This window comes from Mangifera indica, chromosome 7 (genome assembly GCF_011075055.1).
Source record: "Mangifera indica cultivar Alphonso chromosome 7, CATAS_Mindica_2.1, whole genome shotgun sequence".
NCBI lineage: Eukaryota > Viridiplantae > Streptophyta > Magnoliopsida > Sapindales > Anacardiaceae > Mangifera > Mangifera indica.
This window is the reverse complement of record NC_058143.1, coordinates 9,274,959-9,296,376: the sequence shown is the minus strand read 5'-3', so window position 1 is coordinate 9,296,376 and position 21,418 is coordinate 9,274,959. Positions and strand designations below refer to the sequence as shown.

General features: G+C 32.9%; 1 protein-coding gene across 4 annotated transcripts; it reads right to left on the bottom strand.

Moving 5' to 3' along the window:
* Positions 1-1,190: 1,190 nt before the first annotated feature.
* On the bottom strand, positions 1,191-17,371 carry LOC123220958 (dual specificity protein kinase YAK1 homolog). 4 transcript variants are annotated; one of them, XR_006503186.1, is made up of 19 exons: positions 16,751-17,371; positions 14,091-14,290; positions 11,938-12,091; positions 11,738-11,847; positions 11,529-11,598; positions 11,346-11,428; positions 11,187-11,265; positions 11,055-11,095; positions 9,970-10,092; positions 8,114-8,264; positions 7,796-7,910; positions 7,624-7,706; positions 7,447-7,521; positions 6,619-6,693; positions 5,710-6,473; positions 2,731-2,891; positions 2,080-2,378; positions 1,688-1,900; positions 1,191-1,490 (listed from the first exon to the last, which is right to left on the bottom strand). XR_006503186.1 is itself a non-coding variant. In XM_044643586.1 (18 exons), exons 1-18 carry the CDS (start codon positions 16,868-16,870, stop codon positions 1,824-1,826), a joined length of 2,772 nt encoding a protein of 923 aa, XP_044499521.1. In that variant the 5' UTR covers positions 16,871-17,366; the 3' UTR covers positions 1,554-1,823. The 4 variants fall into 4 exon arrangements, 1 of the variants encoding a protein (XP_044499521.1); XR_006503184.1 differs by having other exon boundaries at positions 2,739-2,891; positions 16,751-17,366; XM_044643586.1 differs by lacking the exon at positions 1,191-1,490 and having other exon boundaries at positions 1,554-1,900; positions 2,739-2,891; positions 16,751-17,366.
* Positions 17,372-21,418: the final 4,047 nt, after the last annotated feature.

The following is a 21,418-nucleotide window of genomic DNA, read 5'->3' as shown; positions in this document are numbered from 1 at the left end:
ATCTTGTTATTAAAACAATATTGTTTTAATATATATCGATCAAAACGATATCATTTTATATCAAAATTTTTAACTCACAAGCTTGATAAGCAAGCTCTCAAGCTCAAACTCGCTCAAACTCGCTCAAACTTGTTTAAGAATAGCTCGTTTCGAACTCGTTCGAATAAAATTCGAGTTAAAATTTGAATAAGTTTGATTTGGATCTAACCCTAACAGAACGAAACAAGGACAAGTATACTCCTCCTAATCCCAAAATGATTAAACATTTCTCTCTCCTCACTTCTGGAGACGAGAAGGAATCTCCTCTACCCTGTCCCTGCCATTAATATATGAAACCAACCATCCCACAATCAATGAAACATTGTGTAAACAAAAACAAAGTACATCAAAGATGCAACATCTGCAAAGATTTGTAGTTCCTCCAGCATCAATTGCAGAACCTAAAATTTCTCAAACTCAAAACCATTAACATCAACATTAAAACCTTTGATACATTCTTAGGAAGATTTACTATGGTCTAGTCCTAAAGAGTGGCAAATGTGAAGATCAAAGACTACCACTGGTTTTCGGCAGGTTTAATAATGGTCTTTTGGCTCACGTTCTGATCTTCTCGTGGGCTGTTTCGATTTCTCAAGTGTTGAGATTGATTTTCGGTCATTTTGGACTTTTTATTAAATAAGGAACGAGATTTTTCAAGTCAAAGATGGGAGAGACATGTAAAGGGATTTATATCAACTCAAAGAATGGCAATGAAGTAGAGGTATTCTGGTAACTATATAAAAATATAATAGATATCCCTACCACCTCCCCACTGGTAGAGATTTCTTTTGTCTTCATCCCCTCTTATTTCAAGGAACCCCTTCCCAAATTGGGTAGCGTACGCATCAAACAAATAAGGTGTAATTAAATATCATCCCTACCTATCAGGTGGATGCTTTCTAGTATCATAAAATTTAAAAGAGAGACATGCATTAAGATTGGACTAATGTATCAAATAAATACTTTGTAATTTTACAAAAATCTAAAACCAACTTATCCTCCAACTCTATATTCAGGTATCCAAATTGCCTGGCTAAGACAACAGAATTAAAGCTACTATTATGACTCATGCATGTAGAGAACTAAACAATGAAGACGACAATAATATATAAATAGAACACAATTTTTTCAGCAATAAATGATCAAAATTACCTGGTAAAAATTGCCCGTCCAGAGCAAGTCCATTACTTTATAATAAACCCATTACTTCTATAAATTATCATTCTTATGTTCTAATCTTTCTCATTCAAACTGAACAAATGATCTGCTTAAATTTTCTTAAGTACTGAATGATAAATAACCTGCTTTACTTTACAATGCAAAATAAAAAACTCAAACAAATTCTACTACATCAAAAGCAATTGAAAAACTATAATTTGAATCATCAGAAACTCCTGCCATCACTTTGAGATTGTAACTGTGTCTTTTTGGATTCCTATGCCTTTCGGTGACTGCAATATAAACCTCAATCAATAGGTTAGAGTTCCTCAAACAGAATAGAAAAAAAAAAAAAATTAATCCCAAAATTAGAACAACTAAATAAATTTTAATTTGGGAACAACATGCTTTTAAAGCCAATAAAGCAACAAGAGAAACTCAACTGCATGTAAATTACCAGAAGACAAGAAAAACAATAACTATAAATTACATTTATGCAAGCACAAAGAATGAGCATTGTTTGGATGAAGATTTGCTTAGCCCACTAGATATGTGAATTACAACAAAGTACAATTTTCTTGCCAATTCAATACATAATCCCTAGTGATATCAAGCAGATTCCAACATCACACGATCCTTCCATAGTCTTTTCTTCCACGAGAGGCTTGTGGAATGTTCGTGACAGGGTGATTGGCCCTACGTCCTACAATAAATTTACACAATCAAGTAGAACGACATCAGCACATTCCATCCCCTATTCATCACACAAGCTATGTTTTTAAATTCACACAAATCTAACTATATAAAATGTCAGTGTGCAAAATAGACATAGTTAAAGCTTAAGGTTGGAGTGACTTGACATTGCCAAGTCTCAGGAGATACCCCATGGCATGACATTGTTTAATGAGCCAGTTCCAGGAGAATGTTGGCCACCCGAGGTAAAGCTAGAGGCGGGAGGCGGCACCTTGATATTCCATTCACTTCCTTGAGAAGCATTGGGCCTCATATAATTGTACCGTTGAATAGGTGGTTGTCCTAGACGGCTTGGCGAATTCTGTGAGCTATGAGTCATCAAATGAGAAGGCTTTGACATGAAACGGGAATATCCAGAGTGTGGGTCATGCGCTGACGGTGGACTGCCCATGTCTCCATGTGAAAATGCTTGCATGGGCCCATTGTGTCTGAAGTGCATGAAATGGAACCATTACAAAATGAACAGCCAAGAGAGTTACATAAAAGAGAAAAAACCTCCAAGTTAAATGCGGAGAAAGAAAAATCAGAAATCAAAAAGCCGATGATAATAATGGGAGCAAAGCATGCACCCTTTGACTAACTCCCTCATACTACTGAACATTTTAGTGCCCATTCATCCCCAACTTATCATGTTGAATATGTTCTGTTAGATGAAACAGAAACATAATTTGCTGAAGGGAACTAAATGCAAAGACATTCACATAGACACTTTATTCTTGACAGAAAGAGACTAAATAATTCTACCATAAAGAATAAGTAATTCTACTTCAAAGAATTCACCATTCAACCTTTGGACAGGTAGATTTGAGCTAGTGCTTGAGGTGCGGTTAAATCTTCCAATTCCAACTGATGAATCAGCTGAACCTAGATGCATAGCTTTGCTTAACTCAGCAGTTAAGGAGGTCTCATCTGGACCATCCTCTTGCAGAAGAAGTTCATCACTGAAACAGGAAGAAATAAAAAGCCACATTTAATGTTATTGAGCACTGTTCAGATGACAATAATCTATATAAATGGCTCTTATTTTCTAGGTTAGAAGCATGGTAAACATTCTCGATCATGATAAGGACAAAACTTTTCAAAGAGTTATACAAAAATATGATAGAAATTTCATAATAACAAACTAAGATGATCAAGTAACATATGAAAGGTCAAAGGCTCTAAGCATAGACCAGCTCGTATTTCTTTCCAGTTTCTTTATATTATAGTACTTAAAATTAAAACACGATAATATTAGAAATGCGTAGTTATGGGAATTTTTAAATTATTGTTGTACTCATATGATGAGAAATAGCATTTATATTAGATATGTATGAACCGAGCTCATTGTGAAGATATTATTTATTTATCCACTTCTCTCTTGATTCAAACATAGGACTTCATCCTTGGAAAGGAATCAGGAGTACCAATTAGGCTACTAGCTCAATTGGTAATCATGATTTGTTTCTAATGACGAAGTCCTAAATTTGAATCAAGAGGAACATGCATAAATAGACAATATCTTGAAAATGGGTTGGGTTGCTATGGACGGCATCAAAGCAAGTCTCAATTGGAAGTGTGTGGATGGTAAAAAGAAGCTCAAAGGGATGCTAGCGAGGATACTACGCCAAAAGAAGAGTGAACTGTGACATTCCACAATGCTTGAAAATATTATGAGAAGATTTGCTCCTAAGTTGTTAAGACGTATTTTGGGTTGCAAAACTCTAAAATAAAATTGTAAAAGACTAAGTATCTAAATTAGACAATATGTTGATGATGAGCCACTTAATGATAAGTATGTAGATGGTAAATTGTAACCCAAACGGATACTAGCTTGGATGCCTAAACAAATGTGGGGCGAATTGTGACATCCCACATAACTTGTGACCTTCTAAACTATTAAAACACATTTTGAGAAAGAAAGTCTAAAAACAAAACTATGATGAATCATGTGTCTAAAATAGATAATATCTTAATAGTGGATCAGAGATTACTTGTGATATTTCACAACATTTGAGAATGTTAAGAAAAAAGTGATTAAATAGAATGAGTTCTTAAGTTGTCAAAATACACAAAAAATAGACAATATTATGACAGTAGGTCAAGTTGTTAAAAATGGTATCAAAGGAAGGTCAAATTAGAAGTGAGTGATGGTCAACAATACCCTAAATGGATGTTAGCAAGGAAAGGAGATGAATTGTGATATCTCATATCTATTGATCAAAATGGGTGGATGCTCAACAGGAACCTAAAAGGATGCTAGCAAGGATACTAGCAAGGATACTACATCAAATTGAGGTAAATTGTGACACAACACATCTCTTGGGAATGTAAATAGAAGATTGATGAAATAGTCTATAAGGTCTTAAGCTAACAACCTAATCCACTATCAAGATATTATCAGTTTTAAACACAGTTTATCAACGTTTTATTTTTGGACTTTGTAACCAAATATTTGTCTTGATCGATTAGGAGCTTACAAACTATTTAATCAATCTCGTTTTAACACTCCCAAGCAATGTTAGGTGTCACAATTCACCTCTATTTGATGCAGTGTCCATGTCCAGCATCCCTTGCGAGTTACTATTGGCCATCCACACACTTTTGGTTAGGCCTTGCTCTAATACCATACATAATTATCCAATCCATTGTCAAGATATTATTTATTTGTGTGTTTATTTTGATTTGAACCTAGAACTTCATCCATCGAAAAGGAATCATAAAAACCAATAACATTCTTTTATGACAACCTAGTATAATAATCAGATCCATTGTCAAGAAATTATCCGCTTTGGAAATACGATCTATCATGGTTTTACTTTTAGGTTTTATAACCCAAAATGTATCTTAACAACTTAAAAGTCTACAAACTTTTTAACCAATCTTCTTTTAACATTCCCAAGCAATATGGGATGTCACAATTCACCCCTTTTTTGCTACAATATCCTCGCTAGCACCCATTCGGGCTATTGTTGACCATCCACACACTTCTTGTCAGGCTTTACTCTAATATCATTTGTAACAGTCTGACCCATTGTCAAAATAGTATCTATTTATGTGTGTCCCTCTTGATTTGAACCTAGAACTTCATCCTTGGAAGCGAACCATGAATATCAATTGGGCTACTAGCTCAATTAGTACTCAATAGTTTGTTTCCAAAAATAAAATCCTTAATTCGAATCAAGATGATGCAGATAAATTAACAATATCTTGACAATGATCTTGGTTGTTAACAAAATATCCTTAGCACAATCTTATAGAAGACATGTAATTAGCCAGGGAACATATTGAAATCTTACAATTATTTGTGTCTACAACATAAGTAAAGAAAAAGTAAAGTCCACAATAAAAAGTGATAATAAATGAAATTAAAATATAGTAAGAAAGAAAGAATCTAGAAAGTCATGATGTATTGAAAACAAAAGATGGTAGTTTGTAATAGGAACCAATGACATAGGGAATGGTCAACAAGTTAGCCCTAAAAGGTTAGACACCAAGGGCCACAACAATGGTCTTTGCCCCTAGGAGACACTACACAAGGCCATCATATTTAGTACAAAATGCAAAAAGTTTTGAATAAAATTAAAACAACTTTGTTTGAAGAAAAAGTATAAATCTTTATCTTTTAGAATTAGATGCAAACATGAGGTTGATTATATGAATTGAGAATAAATGTTGTCTTAAATAACGGATGTATGTACACCTTTAGAATATTAGTATATCCCAAAATTCATTTTAAAAAACTATGATACTGCAATATGAAAGCTATAGTCTACTCACCTATAATTGGGATCCCAATCTCCAGGATCTGGCATTGATAGGCTAGCCTCAGGTTTACCGTGAGTTGTTTCTACACTACTAGAGCCATGTGCTATGGAGTTGGTTGTGCTCTTCACTGCACTACTAGAGCCTCCTCGTTGCTGCTTTGAGTTGGAAAAACCTGGATGTGATTGCAAATGTGATGACGAACCACCAAATATTTGAGAGTTAACGTCCAATTGACCAGAGTAGGTGCCATCAATTGATTGTCCTTGCCAATATTGAGATGATGAACTCTCTTGAGAATTTCCAGAATATCCCCAACTTTTTCTTCTGTTATAGTGGGTAACTGCAGCCATTTTTCCTAAAGGAGATCCATGAACACTGCTTCTTGCTGGGGAAGTTGGACCGTAATGTCCAGGAGAACCAGTTGAAACCTGACCATATGAGTTTGGAGGTGTGAATTGTGAGGGACTAGTACCAAGGGGGAGTGGTATCATAATTCCTGCTGAAGGACTCACACCAAGCCCATTTCCATGAGAATATTGAATGACCCTCTTTCTTGCATCAGGGCTACTTCCAAGCATTGACATGCCTCCTTGTGTGGCCATATTCATCCCAGATGGACCAACAGGAGAAAAATAGGCAAACATATTGCCACTGTCCCCAAAACTCCCATAACTACTTCCATAGCTTCCCACACTACCATAACTATTACCATGTGCATATGGCAACACCTGAATATGGGGGGTACTATGAAGGGAAAACCTGTTCCTACCAGAAATCTGTATGAAGAGAAAACATAATGTGCTTATTTATCTTCTTTTCTGGATTACAAAATATATTTTAATTACCTTATCAATAGTTGCAGAAATGATAATTAATCATTTGCATAACCTCCTACATTATTCAAAAGGACAATATGCTTACATTCGGAGAAAGACCAGCAGCAAACCAATGGCCTGCACCTGGGTGATGATCCACCTTAATATTTTGACCAACATGCTGAAAAAGAATTTAAGTTGAAAGTATGTCAACAGAAACTAGGTACTGAAAATTGCCAAACATTTCACAGAATAAATTACACTGGACATTTTCTAGTTCAGAAAATATAGACACGTTCTTTATTTTAACATAGACAAGCAAAATCCCTGGCAGAAAGATATCCTATTTTTTTTCTTCTAGGTTTTCCACCATCAGCATGGTTATTTTGATAGTTGGCAAAGCCAGCTGGAGAAAGGTAAGTATGGGAAACTGTATAAATTAGTTGATGTATTGATCAGCTTGAAACTGTAAATCAATATAAGATCTGTCCCTAAAGAATAAGTTGAAATTCACTAATCAGTTATGCAGTCAAGTGTAGTTCACCTTATTTATACATTCAAAGTCTTCACAAAGAACATCGTGATTCAGACAAAAAATCTAAATCCAATAACAATATTAATTGACATTTTTGTAATTGTTTGAAAACTAATATCTACGCTTGAAAATTCAAAACATAAAACCACACGTCAAACTAAAATAGAAAATATAGCTAAAAAATGGAAAATTCTGATAGTTATACAGTAACATTGAAAATGATGAGCCCAGCCAGGGTGTGAATCTAATGTTGAGAATCTGAAAACCGTTCCTGCTTGTCCGGCGGCAACCAGTGAGTACAACAGTTGCAAGAGATTCACAATTTTAAAGCAATACTTGAGCTAAAAAAGTACAAGACAAATGGGCTAGAAAATTCAAAATATATACAAATCTACTTACCATGCGAGGTGTCTCTGGAGGTGGTTCATAAGGGCACGTGAAAGGTTCCCCTGTCACAAAAGGATGTCTCGAAGCCTGCAGGCAAATGAATTTCAGCTCTAACTATTGACATAGTTATATATACAATAGCTTATTCAGCAAAAAAAATAGATGAAGAAAACCGGAAAATACAATAACCTGAAAAGGTGACCATCGTTTAGCAGGATCAAACTCCACAAGTCCCTTAAGAAAATCAAGCAAAGCTAATCGTCCTTGATTTTCTGTCAATTATTCATTATATTATAAAAATCAAAGGCATCTCAAAAATTGTTGGTGACACATTCAAATACTTAAAAATGCTGAAGCTAACCTTTCACCATATCTTCCATAGACAAGTTCTTTCTGTAAGGATAGTTTGTAACAATTTCTGCAAGGTTCCTATGATTGAAGTACTCTTTCCCAATCAGTGGTTTTTTCAACTCTCTCTGACAAACCATCGAAATTTGACAATCAGGAATAGTATTTACATCACAGAAGAATAGATTGTAGATCCATACAATTGGTAAACAAAAGTCTGAAAGCAACAATTTGAATAGGTCTTGTTACTAGAGATGTAACAAGACCTATTCAACCTCTGTTATAATACTTATCATCCTCTGAGCGCAAAAATTATAATTTGAATACTTACAGCTTCATATTCTCTTTCTGTTAGTGCTTGGTAAGCACTTCTTCCACTCATGAAACATTCACCATTCTCCATACTGTGGACACTCCCAATGCACTTGAAGAACTTACTTGTATTTTTTGCCTCCTTAAGTACATAATCAGGGGGCTGTTCCCTACAAAATGTCAACCATACATGAATGAGAATTGAAAGTATTTGCAAAGATTAAACAAACTGGTATTTCATTAACGTAAAAAATAAAAGCTTTACAATGGCTATAATACCCTGAAAATAAAATATATGTCAAATAAGGCATACATAGAAGTATTAGCCAAACTAAAATACAACAGATAAGTTTCTTCTATATTTTCCTTGATTTAAATAAATAAAGGAGTCGAAAAACAAACCCTCAGATAAAAAATTAAGTTGTTTATTGAGTAAAAATTCCAGGCCTGGTTACAAAAGATGATATTCATGAGAGGAATAGTTACTATCAAAGATATTAACATGTTTCTGCTTAAAAAAGAAGGAAAAAAATAGATGGCCTGTTGCACACACTATGCACAGTTCTAACCTTACGCTAAGAGTACCCTTTTAAATTAACCTAGACCAAAGCTGGAAATTTTATCTGTACATTCTAAAGTCAATGTGATAACCAGTCATTGATGGTCCATGTAAATCCAACTTTGGTATACATAGGCATGATGCAACTTGCTTCAAGTAATCTTCTCAATTCACTAGTATTCCTTCCATTATAATAAGAAATTATAAACTTTTCCTTAAAAAATTAATAATTAAAATATGTGAAGAAACTCTAATCCCCTTTGTCTAAAAGTAGTGTTGTTTACAGAACTTAAAATAACTCATTTTCCCTCAATTTTCTGTTGGATGTATGGTAGCACATGTTCCTAAGGTTTAAACCTTTCATATAGATCTATCAAATTACTAAATTTCAATGTTGGCTATGGGGAGTGCAATTTAGGGTTACACAGATTGAATAAATTGTGCAAGGATTTGACGGGCAGTGGGGCTCCACCAAATGAAGTCACCAAAAAAAATTAGATCTTTGTAAGGAAGAAATCAAAGCATTTCCCCAAAATTCCAAAAATGCATGCTAAGCAAAGTTTATTTACCTCAATTTCAGGCAAAAAGGGCATCTGCTAAATCACTTCAGAGCTTTTGGAATATATGTCGTGACTACAACTTAATATTGAAAGGTCTTTTTCTAATAAATAGTATCTCCTTCAGAAACTTCAGATCAAAGTCTAGTCTTGTAAGGCAGACACCAGAAGAGTGTTTGCCTAAATATATATATATATGTGACATGTTGCGCAAGTATTTGCAAGACCTAAATGATCAAGAGGCTCTCCAAGCATGCTGTAAATATTATATTGTTTTGCTTTATGTTTTTTGCCAATAATTATTATTTCCACTATTATTTATATTTGAAATTCCTATCATTTTCAAATGGATTCTTAAGCTTCTGCAAGAACATAAACAAACAAAATAAAAGCATTTTTAAACTAGTTTCCACGATTTGATTTTCTAATTTTACAACGAAAGATAGGAAATACCATTACATCTATATTAATATGACTGAATTCAGAAGGTATTACAAACTTGCTTTTTTTACCTATGCCCAGAAGAAATTACAAAGCCAATCAAAGACAATGCAATCAATCACAAGAATATAATGACTAAGAAGATGAAATATGATATAATCTTATTTGCAGACACAAAAGAACAGAAGAATGAGCATACCCAAGTATTTTAATCATTTGACTTGAAAACATAATCACGCACAAAACGTGAAGATTAAAAGCATGGATTATGATCTACACTTATTTGCAAACACAAAAGAATAAAGGAAAGATTCATACCCAAGTATTTCAATCATTCTCCTCAAAAGATCAAATTCTGAAGCTCCTGGGAATAACGGCAGCCCTAGAAACAATTCAGCAACTATGCACCCAAAGGACCACATATCTATGGCTGTAGTATATCTATAAAAGAGTTAATGACAGAACACAAAGAATCTTGCACAACTTATAACCATGACTTTTATCTCCATTACATCAAATACCATTAAACACCAAAACTGAAGGTTCCAACCAACTTAACTGATAGATGCAAACAGCAACATACAATCCAAACCTTCCACGACAAGGAATAATGGCTTCAGGCTAAGCTGAAGCATTATTAGCAAGAGGCTTTTTAACTTTTTCAAGAGAATCATCCAACTGAATTCTTCCACCTAGGTTCAGTCAGATCATTCAATCAACAGTTGAGATTGAATTATCATGAATTTTAAAAATTTTATTTGTAAGGCTAAGCTGTAGCCAAAGAGCCTGAGACTTTTCATATTTTTTATCCTATTGTTTTGATCAGTAAACAAGAGGTTGATGAAGGCTGTAAGATATTGGCTGTTTTCCTAGCTTCTTGTTGTAAAATATGTATAAATTCACTCATTCACTAATGAATGAAACCAATCAAGAATTTTTCAAATCTTCATTTTTGTTTCAAAGGGCAACTAGAAACAACTTCCAAACTCCTTGTTAGGAAATCAATGAGATGATTACACCACCATATTACTTACATGTGTATATGAACTGAAACACAGAGGATTGGGGTGTAAAAAGCTAGGCCCTTTACTGCTGGGACTACTTCAAAAGATTATGCCAAGATATTTAGTATCTGCCCTCATATATAAAATGATACGGAAAATTAACTCTCAATATGAAAAAGTCACACTAAAACCTCAGCCCAAGCTTATGAAATATGTTGTTGGCTCCAAATTTTTCAATTCAAACTCAAACAAGTTTTAATGGTTCATTTAAAACCCAGAAAGGTTGACTTATTCATGTAGAACAGAAACTGCATAATATGTAAAAAAAGCAGAACCGACAATGGATTAAAGTGGCACGAGATAATGAGAACAATGCCAAAATCTTGTTTAATAGGATACTGATACCCAAGAAGAACTTCTGGAGACCTATAATAACGACTCTGCAGAGGCAAAAAGAAATTCAGTAAATTGAACAGTTATGAGCATGATAAAATGAAAACAGAAGCCTAGCAATAAACATGAATCAAAAACCTGAATGTAGGAGTATACAGTGCGATCTTCCATGCATGCTGATCCAAAGTCAATTATTTTAATTTCTGCTGGCTTTACACTATTTTTCAAGCAAAAAATTAAGTTCAACAAGAAAAAATCTAGCAGTCTACAAACAAAACATTCCATAGAGCATTTTACCTTGTGCACAGAAGAATATTTTCTGGCTTCAGATCACAGTGAATGATCCCAGCATCTTTTAACAGAGCCAGTCCACATAAAATCTATTTAGGATACAGATAAGACATAGTGCAACATCATAAGAGCAGACCAGAAGAAATTGCAATAAAGGACCATATTGAATCCTAAGCTAAAATGATATACCTGTTTAGAGAACAATTGGACAATGCTCAAAGATAGCCCCCTAAAATGATTAATCTTGATAAGCTCATACCTGAATTACTACAAAATGTCAAAACCAAGGTGCACAAAAGGCTAAAAAATATGCATATACATGTAAGGATGAGAAGTCACAACAGCTGATCTTATTTTACATCACAAAAGCACAAGTGATAAATAGGTTGGTAACTTACAGATTTGTGTCCAGCAGTTCAAAGCAAATGCACAAATGACGTTGATGTACAAAGTAATCATAAATACGAACAATGTGATGTTTATCATCTGGGTCGTACTTCTTGTTTAACTGCAAAAACCAAACAGCAGAGCAGACAAAGATTTCACTACTAATAGTCGCTGCCAGGAAGGAAGATAAAGCTAAAGCAGAATTAGGTACCGTTGTCAATATAGATACTTCAACCAATGCCTGCTGATAGTATGCAGGTTGATTTTTAATTATCTTCAGAGCAAGGAAACCATTTGTTTCTGCATCCCAGCATTTAGCAACCTGCCCAAAAGTTCCATGGCCGAGAACATCTTTGACAACATATCTGCATAGATCAAAAAGATAATAGATGTTTGGGGTTTTTATATGAAAACCACAAGTTTGATTGTTTTCTTTTCTGATAAGAAGTGATTAAGCATATGACTTAGAAATCCTACATTAACAAATACATGGTGGAATAGCATATTGAGCTACACATAACAATATTAATAATATACTCCAATGTACGGTGGTTCATCATTTGCATACAAAGGATGCAGCAAATAGCAAGCACATATATGAGAAAAAAAAAAACATAATTATACAAACGCAATGAAACATGTTGATATTCCAAAACAAATACTATATACATTACATTGTCAGAAACTCTGAAAAAGATCTTTCAGAAGCTATGAACAGCCCAATGCAAGATGATTAAACTGCCTGGCTCAACAGTAAATAGACTAGGTCTAAAGAGACAAGCCCACTGGGCTGCATACAGGTGGGTAAAATTTTGAGAGCATGATCAAAGTTTGATACAAACCAGTACTCACCTTCAATTCTTAATAAAATCATATTATCCATAGATTAAGTTCAGATTATTATCATGAAAATTATTTCTAACCGGATCATTACTATCAATGCAGTTTTGTTATTTCTACCATCCAGCAACTATCCACAGTCACCCCACCTAAAGGCCTCCGCAGCTATAAGATTCTACCAACAGACGCCTTATGAAGACATGAAAGGCCTGGTAGGGAAATTGATGCAGAACAAAGAATCTTTTAATATTTTAGGATATTTTAATTAGGGTAACTTTTTAGCTTTTTGAATTTATTTTATTATGTTATACCAATAGAGTTGATTAGATGTCAAAAATAACATTATCTTTAGTATTATTAGTTTAATCCAAAAACACTTATTTTTACAGCTCTTTCAAACCATGATACACAAGCCTGGGTGTACTTTATTTTGAATAAAGTGAAAATGAATTAATAACATTGATTATTGGTTGAATCTATCATATCTACTCTCCCCCTTCCTCTAAATTTCTGCACTTTTTTTCTATCATGATCCTCATCTTTTTTCTCTTACATCTCTTCTCTAATATCTCCACTTTCTCTGTAATTAAATCTTTGATATCTATCTTTTTTCGCTCTTGTTTCAGCCAATTCTCTAATTTCTCCTCTTTCTCTGCAGCTCTATCTCTGATATCTACTTTTCCCTCTTTTCTCTCTAATTTTATTTGTGGTCACTATCTTACCTTTGTTTCTTTGATCCATCCACCATCAGGAATTCAAATATGGCAACCAAAGATACAAAGCTAAATTCTACCACTAGCACTATTTTTGGAAAATCAATGGCGACAAATCAACTTGAAGTGTAACAGTGGTTCCAAACTTGGTAATTTCCATAAACACTAAAAGCAGAAACCATCTTTTAATCAGTTCCTCTTTACTAGCTGCCCTCTCCATAGATCAAAAAGAACATTCCAACAACCTATGAAATACTGGACATTCAAGTCACAGGTGGACATGATAAATCAATAAAAATATTTTCCTTACCTAAAGAAGATTCAGATGTCTGAGAAGAAAATCAGCAACCACAGTCCAAACTTTAAGTGATAAACAAATAAATGAATAAAAACATAGAAAAAGTGAGAGACAGAAAGAGAGAACATCTTCAGTTGCTCAGAGTTAAAATCATCGCAGAGCATGAAATGTGCCAATTTGTGAACATTAAATATATATTTACAAGAAAATAAGTAGATGCCGGTGACATCTCAAGAAAGCTAACAATTGCATGAATGGGCACAACATACACTTTTGGACAATTTGATATGCAACAAAAAAATTTTATGTTAAAACTCAGTTTCACCTAAAACAGATGCCACTATGACAGTTGTTATACCATGATCACAACAAAATTAATTTGATGCTTTATATACTAATTTAGCATTACCACAAACAGACTCACTCCAAGCACATGCTAAGTGGTACAAGCAAGAAGATCAATTTCAGAAGCACTAGGTCACCATTAAAAAAAAAAGAATAATAATCACTAACCTTCTCTGAGTCTCTAAATTGACCAAGACACAGTTCACAGACAAAATAAGATCTGAGTTAACATTATCACAGCCATCATTGAGGACTCCAACAGATGGACTGGTCAAATACCGCTTTGGATTTAGTTCTTCAGAGTACTTAAACTGTGGATTGCATATTTGGTATGTTTCAACTATATCCTTGGTAAGTCTGGACACCAACTGCAAATAAAAGTGGCATGTCAGCATAAATGTTTCCCCAACACAATTTTAACTCTCGAGAGTCCTCTAACCATTATCAAAAGTATATTAAATAATTTGAAATACATAAATAGCTGATTAATTGAAATTCTGCTAAAAGACAACAAATGCATGATAAATGTTAACAAACTGGATATGAGATGCATCTACATTTAAAAAAGAGAAGGAAAGAAAGGAGGATATGCATATACTTCCGTTTTATTGTCATTCATCATGACTTGAATCCATACAGATCGCAGCAATGAGGTTATCCAATTATTTCGTTTCAGTCCAAATATCAAACATAATTTTAAAAGTATGGATGATGGATCAATAAATGTTTATAATGCGAAAACTTAAGCCCAAATCTCCAAATGGGCAGAGATACATAACCGATCTATTTTAAGTTGTATCTGTTAGAAATTTACTGGATCAGAGTATTGCTATAATAATCTGTTGCTTGGATGGATATAGGATTTGCTGATCTAGTGACAACCCAATCTAATTTAAGTTGGGGAATCCAAACAAACTCTGAGGATAGGAGTCGAGGTAAAATCGCCCACCTCTTCTTTTTTTTTTAAAAAAAAAATTGATGCTTCATGCTATAGAAAGCTCACAGAATCACTCATGATAACCAAAATGAGAAAGGAGAAGGGACTTATCATACCCAATTTAATCAGCTCAAACTAACACATATAACAAAATGAAATGAAGAGAGAAAACTGCTCGTAAGGAATAATGGATATTGATAATCACCAAAATTATCCAAGTTGAAGCATCAACAATTATCTAATACATTAACATCAAAAAATTCTTGCATGTTATAACATTAAAAAGGGAAAAATATTATTCTCACCTTACAAAATTTTGTAAGAACTAGAATTATTTATAAGTTAAAATAAGGGCTAATGAAGTATACATGATATCAACATTCCAGCAATTTCTGTCCACTAAAATTACCTGTTGAGAAAGTTAACAAATAAAATACACTTTGTTACACTAAAATGCACCCAATGTCATGCGTTTTGATAAATGGTTTTTCCACCTCAATAGATAAATTAATCAATAAACTTTTGACAACAACATTGAAAGAACTCTTCATGGCTTAGCATTTGTGAAACATCTTAATATTGCACAGTTTAATCAGAAGATTAAAAGAGCTCACCATGAAAGAAACTGCCTTGCAAAAATTATTCCCACTACTGGAACAACAAACTTCTAAGAGAAATAAATTGGTCTATGCCATAACTGACTTAGTTCAACGGGTTGAAAAATTATGATAAGATTGTAAGATATAGATTGGCATGTTCTTTTTGTATGTTCATAAATTTTTCAATCTTAAAGATTTGGATTCCCACTAACAATCAAGCTAAACACTTGAATAGTTCTATAATACAAGAATTATGTGGATTTAGTTAATGATTCATTGAGAGACAAATGATGGAGCAAGGATCAAACACAAATGTCATAGGATAAGGTTTAAAGAAACTGCTTTTTTCTTTTTCATTTGTTTTTCTTTTTTGTAGTCAGACTAGTGTGCATGTCTAGGAAGGGAGGACAGTTGGTTAGAGACTGAGAGGTAAATTTCCATTAAGAGAAACATGTTACCTGAAGATGGCGATAAGCATAGCTGTGCAAAATGATTTATTCATAAAAGATATTAGACAGGGACCAATAAGCTATCACAAACTCTAGAAATGTGTAGTTGCTGCTATATGAAAGTCATCTTAGATAACAATATTCAGTACAGGAATTTTTCTCTTTACACTGGTTTACCATTTTTTATTTATAGGAACTGCTAAACTACACCACTTATGAACACTGAAAATAATTTACTGATAGGAAACTGAAGTTTCAACTGATGAAATTGATAGGAAACTGGAAAGTTCACTAAAAAATTTTTTATTATGATATATACTAATTTTGAACTTCATCAATTTGAGAAAAGAAATGAAACTAAATTAAAAGTAAAATTATTAGTGAAACAGAGCATTCTTCAAACTGAATGCATCACAACGTGACAGCTAGGGTTTCTACCATAGGTATTATGTAACACAAGGGAAAGGTGAACCGTCTGCCCTCCCTGACAAACAGCCTACACTACTTCCATACCCTTCCATAAGTTTAAGAAAATGCATAATTTTGTGAAGGGGTTGCAATATTAAATTTATACTAAATTGCTAACCCGTAAAGGGATTCACATGAAAATTAATTTCATCCAGAATGCTTACTGCAACATAAACTAAAAAAGCAAGTCTTTGCGAATGAAACTACACAATTCCATCAACTAAGCAGTTCTACAAAAGCTTAATCCTGCCTCATTCATCATTGCTACGCTAAGAAGCATTAAACAATTCTTCAAATTTCAACATGCAAACACAGACCCATAAACATTTGAACAAGATATGATCAATCAACAAATACAAAACTAAAAAGACTTACAGGCTTTCCAACAACAACTCTTAAACCTTGATTTTCATTGCGCAGCAAATATGGGCGAAACGCCAGCTCCCTCGGCCTCCACGTGGCTTGACCTTCATTACTAGGGCTGCCCTCATCCATTGACCCACCACCAATACCCAAAATCAAGCTCCAATCCACAAATTGGACATCTCCACTTCCTCCATTAAAATAAAAAAAAAAAACACCAAAAAGATTGATCAATCACTGATTGAAACTTCGAAAATAAAATTTCCTTCTACTAGCCGATGATATTGATTTCATAAACCCACCAACCGATTCTAATCCCATATCTCATTCATTCACATAAATTCCCTCAATCACAAGATTTCAGCTCTCCACAGATCCATTAACCATCAAAATCAATTGTTACATGTATAAAAGTTCTAGCATTATTTTGACCCAGATAGGATATTAATTAATATTATAGAAATATAATAAGATAGAAACAAGAGATGTAACAATAGAAATTATGAAGAGAAGAAAGAGGAGGCAGAGAGAGTGAAATTGTATTTGGTCTGCGAGACAAGCACCGTGTTTCTTTCTTCCTTTAAGATTTTGTTTTCTAACGCCTACAAAAACAAAACCAAAAGCCACTGGTTTTTATTTTATTTTCTTCTAGGCCGAAGGGCTATTTCCACCCAAGTTTTCGTACAAAAACACATGGAAGGTTTAAAAAATCTAAACATCTAATTATAAACTAATTTTTATTAAAAATAAAAATAAAATTATTATTTTATTATTAAATCTCAAACCATATCAAATTTATATTATTTTTTCTTTTAGTTTAAAAAAATAACAATTTTTCTTTAGATAAAACTTTGAAAAATCACATTTTCTCTTTAGGATTTATCTTCTCTTTTTCTCCATCTTCAGACACTAGAATGTAGTTGTGCCTCTCTGTCTCTTCGACGAAAAAATTATAGATCTCTTTGGATGAAGACCTTGTCTTTGTTGCCTTTTACGACAGATCCAGGAGAAGCAAGGATCGGTAGCAAGAGATAGAGAGACATGGGTGGATTCTATTGACCGGAGATGGAGAAAGAAAAAAGAGAAACCCCAGGGGGGAAATGTGATTTTTCAAAGTTTAACCTAGAAGGGAATTGTAAGTTTTTTAAACTAAAGAGAGAAAATGATATAAATTTTATAGGATTTAGGGTTTAATGATAAAATAACTATTTTGTCTTTACCTCTAATAAAAACAGAATTTGTCATAATGTTTTGAGGTTGCCAAAAAAAAAAGTATATTCAAGGCCTTTTTTGGTTAAGAAGCTTCTAAATTTTATTGTACGTTTGCGTTAGTTGTACGATGTTACAATTGTGGTATCAAAGCCTAGGATATGATTATGTAGACATTAAGGAAAGAGGTATTATGTTTAATGAGTTTAAGACATAAATCTAGTTCCTTACTAAAGATCAGTGAGAGTAGGGATTTTAGAGTTAGAGCCATTACGATATGAGAAGTTCTGAAGTATCTTGGTTTATGATATTTAGTATGCAAAGTATTGTTAAGGCACTAATTGATATGGTGTATAAAAATTTACATGGTTAGTTTTAGTGATATGGAATGCAATGTAGATTCGCTATTGTTAGACATGAACAACTTTTGATGTTACAGTAGTGTAGGATGGATCAGTTAGCAATTAATCATGCTAGTTAAATTCTTTTACAAAAGAAGTTGTGTTTCAACAGTGTAAGGAAGTAGAATTGTAACATCTTTAGTCCAATAAGGCAACCCATTGTCAAGATATTATATACTTTGAACACACAGTCCATCATGATTTTGCTTTTAAGCTTTGCAATCCAAAATGTGTTTTTACAACTTAAGGAGCTCATAATCCATTTAACTAGTCAAATTTTCACATTCTTAACCGATATGGGATTAAGGCTGAATTTTAGCCGAATCAAGCTCAAGCTTGAACTTGGCTTGGTCACTATTGAAAAAAAACCGAGCTTGGGCTCAATGAGCCAAATAAATCAATACCCGAACTTGGCTCACTTACGAGCCGAGCTTGGCAAGCTCAAATGAGCTTGTTTAGAGCTTATATGCTTCTGCCTTCTTTTCAATAATTTGGAAGTAAATTAATCTGTAATAACTCAAACACAATACAAGAAAACCATAATCATCAAGTCTAATAACTTTCTCAACAAGACATACCAACAAATCAACAAAAAAATTAATTCCTCCCATATTCTAATTATTATGCTTCCATTACAAAGTTAATTTCTCAAAAAAACAATAATAATAATAATCAACAAGTCAACAAGTCAATAGAGAAACTTATTCCCCCATAATACAAACTATCTTTTTTAACATAATCTTCCCATTGCCATAATAAAACTACTATCTTCCTAGCATAAAATTTACTTTTCAAGTAATAAATTATAATAATAAGACATCTGAGAAATTTATTCCTCCCATAACACATCCTAATCTATTTTCCAACATAGAGAAATATCTAAAAAAATTCAATATCACATTGTTAACACAGACTACTATATTCTCCAACACATAATTGTTAACACAAACAACTGTCTTCTTTAGCACAAAACAATCTTCAAAAGAAACAAAATTCACCACCAACTTGTAAACACAAACCACTATCTTCTCCAACATATAGCAAACTCAACAGCAATAAATCAACCCTAATTAGGGAATATATAAAGAATAAGTCTCAATTCCATTAAGAAAAAGATCTCAAAAGCTAAAAAACTAGCATGAAACAAATTAACAGTAACACTATATAAAGAGCAAGCGAAAAAAGAAAAAACAAAAAAAGCCTCAATTCTATTAAGTACAATAAACAAAGAAAAATAGTATTCCTTATAAGACACACATATAACAAACACTATATAAAGAGGCAACAACCTCAATCTTGAGATTTAAACAAAAGAAGTAATTCTTTTTTTGTTCATATACATAAGTCGCTTTCTTTATTTGTATTAATATAAAACATGTATATGAACTATTCAGATGACTTATTTAATATATAAACTGAATCATTACATAGTGGGTATATTAAATGTCATGAGATGACATTAGTGCAGGTGACGATGATGGTCAAGTCATTAGGATATTAGTATGGATTAATTATTAGAGAACTATTTTTCAATGTGACCAATAAACGATAAGTTATAAGGTCATTAAATCATAATCAATGATTTGTCGTATGATTGTACTAGTGTAAAAAGTAGTCTTTTAACTTGAGAAATCATGGTCGGATTTGATACGAATGTGCGTGATTCATGTGGCGTATGAATACAAGGTTAACTGCATTTTATATGAGAAGTCATATTGGTCATGTGTTATTTGTATATGAAGACAAATGATGGTTAAGATAGCATCTGTTAGCTCAAAAAGTATTGGTCTTTGAATATCCACTTATTCAATTTAGATCTAAGTTCTGAAGCGAACATCGATAAATATTGGAAATCAAAATCTCTGGTTAAATTATAATATAAGTCATTCAAAGGATGTTCGTAATGACATGTTCCAAATATTTCAATACATGATTCATATAGGCCTTTGATGATCCATAAGTCTAAAATCAATCTAGATTAAACGATAAAGGGATATTACTTATACAGAATGTACAATTGTTAATATTATGTTAGATGGAGTATTTCTTTATTGTGGTTTAGGGGCTATGATACACTGCTAAATGTTTACCATAGTCGCTGAGTTTTTTTAAGCACTTTCGGATCATCCAAAAAAGGACTCACGACTACACTATGGTAAACCTAAAGGGCCACACCAATAAACTAGGCTTTTGAGAGGGAGAATTAATTATCCAAGGTGGCGATCTATCAATTCTGATAAGTTCTAAGGTAAAAAGTTTAATTTTTAAGAGATGTCAAGTTTAGAGTTTTGATGGATGATTATGTTTTTGGTTGATTAAGGTTGCTAGGAAGAAGAAAAGAAGGAGGATAGGCTTAAATCACCTAATTAGCAAAGAAAAGGTAAAAATTTCATACTTTACATACTTGAAGTAATTTGAGTTAGGTTATTTAAATAACTTTTACTTGTATAAGTGTGTAAGGTATTAAAATTAAGGTGATTTATGCTTAAAAGGATAAAGAAATCCATTAGGATTCATGATGTAATTTTTGGCCATAAAGGTATTTTAGACATTTCATATTCCTAGGGTTAGTTTTGTGGATTTTGTGTGTTGAATATATGAGAAATGATGAATTGATGAAAGAATTTGCATTAAGTGTAAGCATGTAATTTTATCCATAAGGTTAATTTTCGCTTAATTATGTGTATGATATATGAAATAACCCTTATATTAAGCCTATATTGTATATTTTGAAATTAATTTGATGCATGAGATATATATAAATGCATAAGAAAATAATATGATGTTTGATAAGGAGTGAAAAGAATAAGGGAAAACAATGAACAGGCATATTTCATATTATGGTTATACATGCATACATGAGGAATCATAGCATATGCATGATTTTAGAAAAATAAAGTAAAAGGAAAAACATTTTCTAAGTTATGCATGTTTTCAGAAAATGGAAAACAAATGTTTTTGGTTTTATAATGACTCATATGATACAGGAAAGCAGAAAACATACTTAAAATCCTTACATGCGACTGTACTGTGTGGACAACAAAGAGAGATATCAGCTGTATTGTGTGGA